Here is a 12,361-nt window from a genome sequence, read left to right as displayed (position 1 = left end):
CATCTGATTTTTTACCGTTTAGCAACTATTAAAGAGATCTTCGATTCTCGTTTTGGTTGTGTCGGCTAAAAATCGGTCGATCTACCATTCAAACTCCGGGTTGCACACTGCTAAGCCGAAACTTGGAAAAATCATAACTTCCTTATACGAAGTCAGGTTTGGGCGTTCTTTTTATGCACGCTCTCAGTTTAAGGTATGCTACAACATTTGTTTATATTTCTAAGGCTGAAAAGCACTTTATCATAAACTCACTTTTTATGTCACGCAGTGTCGTGTCGGTTTTGTCGCGAAACTTCGACAAGTCATAACTTCTTCGTTATAACTCGGATTTCGGCGTTCTTTATATGTAAGGAATCCTTGTCACGACCACTACAACTTTCTTTATAGATATCAAGCTTATCTAATGTTTTATTTTTTACGCTTATTTTTGTTATATCTTTACAAGCATATAATCACATAATTCACATAATATTCAAGTAATTCATCTTTATTACTTTAAAATTGTTACAATGGTTGATCTTGACTATTACATCATCGAATTAATGCTTAGCCTCGAAACACGGGCTTTACAATGCGACAGGTTCTAGCGGAGGTTGATAAACCTAAGAAAGGGGGCAAGCAAAAGGCAAAGGTTGGACCCTCCGAGACTGTTTAGGTTCCAACAAAGAAGAAAGCTAAGCAAGTTGCTCGCAGGCCAAGGAATCCTACTCCAAGTGCTAAGGAGGATTCGCAGTCCAACACCTTCTCATACATTCGCAGTCCCGAGCGAGTCCATCAAGGATGCCCCTCGTAACCTCAGTTGTGATGAGCTCATATAGCCTCTCGTCAATAGGCTCGGTACCATCGCCCGACCTAGATCCAGATCCCGGTCCTGATCCCCCAGCTTTGTTTCGTGTCACCACCATACTATACTGCAATACCATAAAACATAATGATTTGGATGTCTATAGAGGGGATCCTCCTACACCGATCCTCCTTAGAGCTTCCAGGTCTAACATTGGTTCGGGTACAGGTCATGTGCTTTCAGTAGTAGGGGCCCAATACTACCTTTCACACCTACATGTACCTTCCCCAAGGTCCTACCTGATAAGTATAATTAGTCCCAAAACAAATCATATCTCACAACTACCGTATAGCTCAAATCCTAGGCTAACCTAAGATTTCCTCCATCCATATCAAACCGGAACTCAATCATAACAGGTTGCCTTATGCATGCAAATTATACATAGAATAGGATCAAATAGACTTTCGAATAATAGACTCTATCCTAAGACCAAAAGCAGACAAGGAACAAGAAATAAGGCTAAATCAATCATTCTAAGGCTATAAGACCCTAACTGTATACAATTTTGAAAGCATACACATAGTAAGATTCATACGATTATCATAACTCACATATCAGTATAAAATGGCTAACATATTGGGGAACTACTTACTTAGCTCGGACCATCACGCACATTGCACCCTATTTAATGGACTTAATCTGCCTCCTATGGCCTCCCTTACCATTTCACTACCCAGAGAAGAAACCCTAAGCCGTTCTTTGTCGTTTCCTTGAGATTGAGAGGCTAAGAGAGAGTTTTTGGTGCATTTATTTGAAGGAGTTGAAGATTGAGGAGCTTGGAGCGAGAAGGAGACTATCCGGCATCGGCCTTGTCCGGCATCGGGCCCCGCCCAGCATCAGACCGCATCCGGCATCGGGCCTCGTCTGGCATCAAGCAAAACTCAGCATACATATGAGCATAACTACTAGTACACATAAGATGAGAATAACCACCTAATCTTAGACATATAAACGTTCCTCGGGCCCCGCCCGGCATCGGACCGATGTCCGGAAAGCATACAAACATTTCTCGAGAACCACCCCGACATCGGACCGTAGTCCGGAACATACAGATACAAACACATGCATGAATCACAAAGACATCAAGCATACTAACATTCTTCGGGTACCGCCCCAGCATCGGATCGAAATCCGAAAAAACATATAAACCTACAACTGGCCCCGCTCGGCATCGAACCTTAATCCGGAACATACTAACATACATAAGCGGGTTGACCTTGGTGCCTTCGACCCGTTCCTACTGGAGGAAAACTCGCCTCAAATGTTAGGTGAAGTAGTTGAACGTCTCTGCTCCCGCAACCGACTCTACTCACACCCTATACAAAACATCCCCTTAAATACCATTCCTTACTTCAAGACCCCTTCACGGGTCAACCTTGGTAAAATTCAATGTCCAAGTCAATAATCCGAGTTGACTCAACTCGTCGAGTCATCCCCCTGACTCGTCGAGTTCTCTTGCTACTCATAGTCGTGATAACACGAGCTAACTCATCGAGTCCCTTTATACACTCGTCGAGCTCTACCTTGTACAGAATCGGGACAAATCGACTCAACTCATCGAGTCCCTCTCTAGAGTTGTCGAGTTCCTCAGTCTGTTTGGGCCATCTTAATAGATTAAGCCCTAACTCTTCAGATATAAGCTTCATACTCCTCATACACCTTGAAGATGTCCTTTTAAGGGTAAAGTTTCCAACTTCACCCATTAATACCTTTCCTTAATGGTTTTACCCTAACTCCTTAGGACCTAGATCTTGGTCCACAAGCCATCCATACTCCAAACTAAAGCCTAAAAACAGAGATCTAGACCCTAAACAATACATGGACACGTAAAGCTTCCACCTTTCACTCCATGCATGGCCTTTTGGAGCTTAAATAGCCAAAATGACATCTTATGGCTTTCATGGGGCTTCAATGGCCATAAATTTTACACCTTTATGCCATGAAAGCCCTCTATCATTCCAGATTTGAAGGTATACTCACTTGGGACGTCCATATCCCAAAGATCAAGCTCCTTGGACCAAAAACCCAATAAAGTGAAAATAAGGAGATCTAAAGAACTACTAAGCAAGTTAGAGACTTGATTACCAGAAAATGATGAGGATGAAAGGAAGTCTCTAAATCTACTATCTTCTCCTTGAATCCTTTAGCTTCTTCTTCTTCCACAAGCTTCAAAACACACAAAGTTCACTCAAAAGTGGCTCACAAGCTCACAAATGCATTAAGGTTTATGAAACTAGGGTTTGGAACTTGGAGGCGAGAAATGAGGCCAACAAGTAGGGATTAGGATGCTTGCAAAACCCCGAAATTAGGGTTTCATCCTGGCAGCCCTACTCGTCGTGTCGAGGGTCTCAACTCGTCGAGTAGGTGACTTAAAATCCCGCGTCCATTCTGGTTTCTACTCGATGAGTTTGGGGCTCCCAACTCGTCGATTAGCTCCACAAAAGTGAATAAATTATACTTAAATGCGTACCAGGAACCATGCGTTACAATTCTCCCCACTTGTCTTAGACTTCGTCCTCGAAGTCTGCTACGTCAGGAAACAACTCCGGGAAGTGCTCTCGCATCTCCTCATCGGGCTCCCAAGTCCACTCTGAACCCTTGCAGTGCTGCCACTGCACATTTACCAGCTCCACCATTTTGTTCCTCAGCTCCTTCGTCTTCTTGTCTAGAATAGCTACCGGTCTCTTGATGTAATTTTTCTAAGGACTTTTGAAAATCTCTTTCACGCAGCTTGGCAAAGAAATTTTGATATATATATATATATATATATATATATATATATATATATATATATATATATATATATATATATATATATATTCGGTAAGAAATTTTTTTTGTAGGAAGGTAAGAAGTTTTTTTTTTCTACATATTTTTTTGACGAACAAAAGAAATGAATCACTAGATGATTCACAACAAAAAAATTCCCAAAAAAACATATTTATGATTCATTTTTAAGTAAATTAAGAAAAAATTCACTTTTGTGACAATTTTAGTGAATAACAACAAAATCATTGTATAAATGAATCATCGATATGTTTTTTTGAGAATTTTTTCTTGTGAATCATCTTACAAATGAATCATCTAATGATTCATTTTATTTGTTCGCGAAAAAAATATGTAGAAAAAAAAAACTTCTTATCTTCCTAGCAAAAATTTCCTTCTTATTTGATCTTGACTCTATATCTATATATATATATATATATATATATATATATATATATATATATATATATATATATATATATATATATTCCTTTTTGTTTAATTTAACCCGAACTATAATAAAAAAAATACACAAACTTAATTAAATCATTTTTATTTGACATAATTAACACACTTAAATTAATTCATAATATATGAAGTAAATTATGTTATTATTTTCACATAAAAAATAAATACAAGAGATATGATAATTTGTCATGAATAAAATTTATTAGACAAAATGTCTATTGATATCTACTTCTTATTTGTATGACCCTATAAGTTATATGTTATATCATATATTGGAGTATTATGAGGTACTTCTTAGTATAATGACCCTATAAGTTATATGTTATATCATACGGAGTATATTGGAGTATTATGAGGTACTTCTTAGTATAATGACCTTATAAGTTATATGTTATATCATATAACTTATAGGGTCATTATATCATATAACTTATATCATACGGAGTATATTGGAGTATTATGAGGTACTTCTTAGTATAATGACCCTATAAGTTATATGTTATATCATACAGAGTATATTGGAGTATTATGAGGTACTTCTTAGTATAATGACCCTATAAGTATGTTATATCATATATTGGAGTATTATGAGAGTCCGACAGTGTCTCCATTTAGTATAATGACCCTACTTCATCCAACGCATAAATTCATCATCATTTATATCAATTCATAACATCCCTTTCATCTTAGAACATGACTTGTAAATCGTCATTAGTTTTGTCATTATATGATGTAATTTACGTAAATAATCATCCATAGACCATAATGCAAGAATCCATTCTGAAATTGAACACAAAATTGCCACATGAAATAAAACAAATATATACAGTTCTATTGTTTAGCCAATTTGTGTCCATATCGTTGCCAAAACTACAAAACTGGCTTTTCCACCACCTTCACTTTCTTAAATATATACATCCCGACTGCTTCATATATTCATCGCAAAATCTACTAATCATATCATTTTACCCCACAAACCATTTCAAAAGACATTCTTTCAAATCTTGAATGTTGTTTGTCCTTCACATCATGTTCTTGTTCTCCATCTTTTTGCAACGATTCTTTCCCTTTCCCTTTGATGGATATTATCTTGTTTTCTACAAAACCAAAACCCCGATACGAAGAAGCTACATTTTCCATTGGAGTATCTATTCATTGAAGACAAATTAGGTCACCATTACCTTTATTTAGGGTTAAACAAAAAAGTAAAAAAAAAAAAAAAAAAAAAAAGAGCTTACTTTGTATTTCCCCTTTGTAAATGTGTTTCTTAAGCCATATGGTTCCTGGAAACACCATTAAGTTGATACTCCTCAAGTACTTCTTTTCTTGAGGTTCCAAGTGCATGAAACCAAAGCTTTTTGTCCATGTCTCCACTAAACTCGGTATTGCACACAACACAAGTTTCTCAATCTTCAAAGACTTTAGCATCTAAAGATACCAAATATTATATATATATACAAGTTGATTAGTCAAACATAAAGTACACGAGTCAACCGATTTTTAAAAATATTTGAGAAAAAGAAAAAGACAAATAGTCAAATAGGTAAAGGGTTAGTTTCTTAACACACTAAGCCGAGTTTTTTTTGGCTTAACCCATTGAGTCATTCTCTGGCTGTATTAAGTCAAAAAGAAACATTAAGCTCATTAAGTGCTTAACACATTAAGCTCATTAAGTAAAAAAGAACTAACCCCTAAATCTTGTTAAGTCCATTAAGTCAAAAAGAGACATTTGTCTAAAGAAAATACATGACCATGAAAAAGCAAATGGAAGATTTACCTCTTCAATAGCATTCATGAGACGCCTACACATTCCTTGTCTTTGATATTTGTTACATGTTGCAATGAGAGGCATCTCTGCAACTCCTATCCCATGAATCCTACACAACAATAAAAAAATATCATATATTGCATTTAACATTCCTATTATCTGTCATCTGTCATCTGTCATCTGTCAAACAAAAGTTGCAATGTTGTGTCCCACACAAAAAAAGTGGAACCAGATGGGACAACGACTCGCTCTCAATCTCTTGTATGTGCAAAAGACAATAATACCCTCCATTCCCACATCATCAAAATAACTCTAAAATACTAAATTTGGAAAGGTGATTGTTTTTCGAGGTACCTTAAACATGCTATACTTAATAACATGTCATCTTTCTCCAATACCATTGTGTAGAATCCCTCATAGTCTAGACGTGCGAATTCAGACCTACATATAATTTATGCAATGAAGTTACATTTTTTTTTTAAACTAACTTATGTTGTCAAATTCCAAAATTTACCAATTTAGTGAGATTACTTACTTACCCTTGATTATAAAGTACATGGGGTATCAAATTGATTCCGGTTCTTGGATCAATCATGGGAAGAAAACACTCCTCCATAATTGTAAGGGCAACTGCTAATTTCAGATTCCATTCCACTTTCAGGGCAACAAAATGGTGATCGGAAAGGACATTCCGGTCTCCATGAGTGCACTTCAAAAGCGTCCACGAGAAACCATCAGAAACGGAATTCATCATTCCGACTCTGGAATCAAGGCCCGAGTGAATCTGTAAAAAGATAAGATACCAAAATGAACTTAAAATCAAAAACCCGATTGAAGAGTTTTCCTTAGACACTATTCGAAACTCGGAATTGTGGATTCCATTCCTACCTCCTTACAGCTTTTACTACAGAACCAGGTAGAAGGTTCCATCCCAATTCCGACTTCAATCTTCCCAACACATTCCTTGTGGTCTGTTTACAAGCACCAAAATGGAAGTCAAAAAGTCAACCATCAACAGTAAATATATATTATTTTAAGTGAAGAAAATTACATTTATGTTTGCATTGTAAACATTTCCAAACACTTTTTATTTTGGCCTTATGAATATCGACCACTTTCCCACAACTCCAACAAGAACAATTTGGACAATACCAATCACCTTCAGGTAGCTCCTAAAAAAATTAAAAACTTTATAATTTTCAATATTAAAATAATAATAATAATCAAATGAATAAACCTGTAAACATAAGCATTCTTGATGAAAAGTTGAGGGACAATTATCACAACATATTAAATCGCCTCCATCACCACAAAGACCACAACTATCATCATTTTGATCGATTTCTTGAACATTTACAGTTTGTGTGGGACCATTTCTGAGATTATATTCCGTTGACCAAGCTTCCAATTGACATAAAGTCAACGATTTTCCGGATTCCATGAAAAGATTCAAACATGGGCAATTTAGGGTGAACCCAGCATGAATCTTGAATTTGGAGACAGAAAACTTGTTACCACAGCATCCACACTGAATACCATCTCGCGTGATTAAACCATGTTTAATTACGAAATTGTCCCTCGGATTTCTGTATTCGATAACTTCATTGACTTGAATAACTCCAGAATCTATCAACCAGGATAACACTGTTCTTGTTCTTACACCAATGGGAAAACAATTCTCTGTCAAATCATGATCCCCATCGTTGCCACGTGGAAGCAACCTGCAACTATTCATCCGATTTTTGTACTTTTTTGAAGCATTTCGGACATGGGTTTTTCGTTTTTCACTGGGTTTTCCTTTTCTACGCTTTAGACGCTTAAATTTAGACTCTGATTTGTTGTTTTCGTCTTCAAAAGAAGAAAACGAAAGTTTTCTGCAACTTTCTTGATCTTGATCTTCATCTTCATCGACGTTAATTGTTTGGCAAGAAGTGGTATCCGATAAAGGAAGAATCTTTCGATCTTGATCATCTTTTTCATCGAGTTCCAAATAACAAGAATCTTTCGGTAGTTTCTTGAAATAATCAACGGGTGAGTCATTTGGGTAATTTGTGTTGAAGCAACATAATCTACACTTGGTGGCATCCTTATCTGACACGTGTCCTTTAAGCAGATAACATCTGGACTTAACACCATGAACAGATGATTCAACCAAACGACACGTGACAATAGAACTCGGTTGGCATAAACAAGAATCGGTTTCTTTTGATGGGGTTTCAGAATTAACGATGTTTTCTACATCGGGATTAGAATGTTCAGGAAGCGAGACCTTTCTCCGTTTGATTGAAACGAATTCTTCAGAGAGGCTACCGGAATCTTCCTGTGTTGTCGTAATCGAATGTTCACCGGTTGATGGAAACGATGAATTCTTAGGGGTATTATCGTCATTTTCGAAATTGATTGCTCCTGTTACAAGACACTTTTTGCTACTTCTGCCATTTTCGTGTCCAAAGAACACATCTTTAAAAATGGTGTCTTCGTTCGGGGAACCTTCAAAGCTATCATCATGTAAATCGTCGATTCCTAGGCTCAATAACATCTTCAAGGACTTGTCGCATTGCCCGTTCATTTTAATTGTCTTTCACCTCTGGGATTTCATGAATTTGAAAACATAAATGTAGTGATTTGTTGTTAGATTATAGCAGAAAGATATCTGAATTCAAATTACACAAATCTAATTTATCATAAAATATTGAAGATTTACAAACAAATTCAATAAGAATCAGCCAAACAAAACCCTCGATAAACACAGAGCTTCCCTGTTGTTGATTTCCCAAAACTCAGCAAATAAACAGCAATATTTCATAGCAATGTTCGACATTCTTCAGATAATCACACAAATCAAATAGAAATTCACAAATACCTTCACAGACTCCACCACATGCATCGCTCGGAATTTGCAGCAACATCCATGATCATCAACCTCCAGATTGCATGTTCAATTACAAAACCAGGGAGCTAGGGTTCAAAGATTTATGGGAATCTTCAGGGTAGATAACAAATGGGTAGAGAAAAGGTCAAATTTGAACCGAGAAACCATTGAAATTATCACCGATTCATTGCACGCGTTCCTCAAAACTGTTGAGTGTGTGTATGTGTGTGTGTGAGCAGAAGAAGTGGCGGAAGGATTGGGCTTCGGAGAGACCGAACAATGCTCCATAACTTAACATATGGCAGCCATGTATAGTGCTTTCAGTCAACCACCGTTTTCAGAATCCCAATTTAGGTGGGTTTTGTTTAATGAATTGACAACTGAAAATTAATAAAATTAAAGGAGAACTACACACGGAGCGTTTCAACATTCTTTCGTCTAATTTCAAGATGCTGAGGTCGAATGATTCACTTGTTCCTTTATAAATCTGATTATGTTGTTGGTGTTTTGTTGCAGGACATTGCCAAATGGTACTCATGATTGTAGTTTGGTAATTCGTAAAAAATAAATATCTTTCTAAGAAAAAATTAAATACATTTTCTATTTATCCTTCTATTTATATTTATATTAGATTATTACATCTGACACAACTAAGGACATCTCTACAATATACTAGTTGTGAGACCCGTATAATATACGGGTTGATTAAAACAAAATGTTAAGTACGAACGATTAAATAGAAATTTTATTTGAATTTGAAATTGAAATAAGTGAAAATCATGAGAAAAAAACATGCAAAGAATAAATTAATTAAAATTATGTGTTTAGTGTGTACTAAACGGATTAATTATAACAAAATATTAAACATAAAGGTTTAAACTGTAAGTTTATTTGGAATTGAATTTGAAATTTAAAATTTAAAATTTAAAATTTGATAGTCATTATGGTAGGTTTAATTTATGGAAAGTAATTAATGATATATTGAAAATGAAAATTAAAATAATGACAAGTGGAAAATAAATATATTTCAAATTATGACAAAATGACATGTGGCTAATCTTATGAGAGAATGACAAGTGGCAAAGTCATTTTCATTTATTAGAGTAGATTGTCGCACTATTATTTTTATTCTGTATAATTTTATTGATATTTTTTTTTATAATGTATTGAACTCTATTAAGTTCAACAGAAAATTACAAAAGCTAATATATATATATATATATATATATATATATATATATATATATATATATATAAGAATTAAAAATTTTTATTTTTCCTTTTAAAGAGTTCAGTGGTCATTAAACTTCAAATCCATTGAATGTGAATGTGACATCTCACTATGGTAATGTTTAAGTTAATCCATTGAATGACAAATAGATTTGTCACCTCATATAACTCTTACAATGAACTCACCATTATAGATGCTCTAATTCTCTTTCTTAAGTTATGTTTGGTACGCCACAACTAGCTGATAAGCTAACTTATTTTTTGTGTTTTTTTAAATTGTTATGTTTGGCAACCAAAAAGTAGATGATCATTTTATAAGCTAGTTTTTTGAAAAGATGCTTTGAATAGCTTTTAGGAGTTTTTCTAAAATTTCATGAATATACACTTAGGCTACGTTTGGTGTATTAACTGAAAAGTTAGTTGTTATCTAAAAAGCTAACCGTTATCTAAAAGGCTAGCTGCTAGCTTATAAACTATTTGATAAAAAATGATGTTTAATAAAAATTAGTTGATAAAGTATGTAACACTTGTACCCTGGTATGTACCTTATGACCCTTTTATTTTTGGAATTGTGCATTTTAGTCCCTGAAGTAGTACGCGGGGCGTACCACTTGGTACGCTTAGCGTACTAGTTGTAAAGCCAGTACGCTTAGCGTACTGAGTTGATGGTAAGTCAAGACCCAGGTCACGTACACTGGGCGTACGTATGTGTACGCTAGGCGTACGTGGACTTTAATGAAACCCTGGTTAGGGTTTTTGCACCCTATATAAGCATCCTTATTCATTAGGGCTTGCCTCCTTACCAGCCTCTAAAGCCCTAAAACCCTAGAAATGAGTCTTGGAGTCCCTGAAATCATAGGATTAGCTTAATGTATTAAGCTCAGGAAAACTCAGCGAGTTTGCAAGCCAAGTCAGTGTTTTGGATGGGATTTTCCCGATCATTCTGATTACGATAGGAACTCGACGAGTTTATTGGTACACTCGACGAGTTGGGTCAACATGGACTATTGACCTTGACCGTTGACTTTGACTTTGACTATGATTAACCAAGTCTAACTTCTAAAGGTACTTTACGTATATTTGGGTTTTTATGGAATTGGTTACATGGTGATTGTAGTCGTTTGAGTCAGGAGCTGAGATTCGGAGTTAGACCTTATCAGTTCTGCACTACTTGAGAGATGAGTGTTCCTTACTATATTTGTAACATCCATAAATTTTATGCCAAATTTAAACTTATTCAATCATAAATAAAATCAAACAACGTTTGTTTACAAAAATGTTTTCAAATCAATATCCATCAGAGTGTCCTAAAATCATAACATAAGGATGAGGAGAGGTACGGTCACGCCTTCGCCTTGCCATGATCTCCTGAAGTACCTGAAACAATAAACTGAAAACTGTAAGTCCGAGAGCTTAGTGAGCTACCCCCCAAAATACCAATACCACAATGACAATACCACATCAGTAATAATCAATCAATCAATCATGCATACTGGGCCAACGGCCTGGCTGGACCGCCCTACTGGGCCTACAGTCTGTCTGCATCTATCCCGAGCCTTCGGCATGACTGGTCCGCCATGTGGGCCTACAGTCTCCCCGGACCGCTCATAGGGTATGTTGGCCTTCAGCACAAAGCAGGACCGCCTCAACCCAACCAACAAGCAAATAACCATGTGCGCATAACTATCATATATTGGCATATACAACATCAAACATATCTATCTCACTGATCATCAATCATAGAATTCTCCTGTAACTAGAGTATCGACCTAGCAGGTCACTAACATACCAATCCCTACGGATCATAAGAGCATAACATATTGTCTACCCTGATTCTGATCTAACAGATCATAACCACATGTAGCATACCATAACAATAACAACTAAAGGGTCGGCCTTGGTGTCGTAGACCCTATCGATATAGTGAAGATAACTCACCTCGCAGATGTCGACTCGAAAGGTAAACTCCAACTCTCGGATCACTTGACACAGGCTCCACCACCTATTATCATAGTACAACATACTCATAAGTCCTTAACCTTATAAGGTACTCCATAACCTACTAGTCAACCCCTGGTCAAAGTCAAAGTCCTCAGTCAAGGTCAACAGTCCATGTTGACCTTAACTCGCTGAGTACCCTCGGCTACTCGCCGAGTTCCTTGAAGCACTTTCCAACTCGCCGAGTCATCGGGGTGACTCGTCGAGTTCCTTCGATTCTCGATCAAACTTTAAGGCCACCCGTCGAGTTTCCTCCTTGCAACTCGACGGATACACACGCATACATATCCTGGAGAAAACTCATCCGACTCGCCGAGTTGTTCTTCAACTCGTCGAGTTTATGGCAATCTTCATTGGACTCGCCGAGTTGTTCATCCAACTCGTCGAGTTCACGACCATCTTCATGTGACTCGTC

The 12,361-nt window shown here is 36.4% G+C and overlaps 1 protein-coding gene across 1 annotated transcript; it reads right to left on the bottom strand.

Annotated features, from left to right (window-relative positions):
* Positions 1-4,844: 4,844 nt before the first annotated feature.
* On the bottom strand, positions 4,845-9,217 carry LOC111916877 (increased DNA methylation 1). The gene is made up of 9 exons (XM_023912533.2): positions 8,710-9,217; positions 7,084-8,433; positions 6,898-7,018; positions 6,735-6,817; positions 6,386-6,630; positions 6,201-6,287; positions 5,856-5,955; positions 5,317-5,506; positions 4,845-5,226 (listed from the first exon to the last, which is right to left on the bottom strand). Exons 2-9 carry the CDS (start codon positions 8,413-8,415, stop codon positions 5,039-5,041), a joined length of 2,346 nt encoding a protein of 781 aa, XP_023768301.1. The 5' UTR covers positions 8,416-8,433; positions 8,710-9,217; the 3' UTR covers positions 4,845-5,038.
* Between the last annotated feature and the right edge of the window lie 3,144 nt (positions 9,218-12,361).

The sequence above is a fragment of the Lactuca sativa genome, chromosome 9 (assembly GCF_002870075.4).
Source record: "Lactuca sativa cultivar Salinas chromosome 9, Lsat_Salinas_v11, whole genome shotgun sequence".
Lineage (NCBI taxonomy): Eukaryota > Viridiplantae > Streptophyta > Magnoliopsida > Asterales > Asteraceae > Lactuca > Lactuca sativa.
This window is presented reverse-complemented; position numbering and strand designations above follow the sequence as displayed.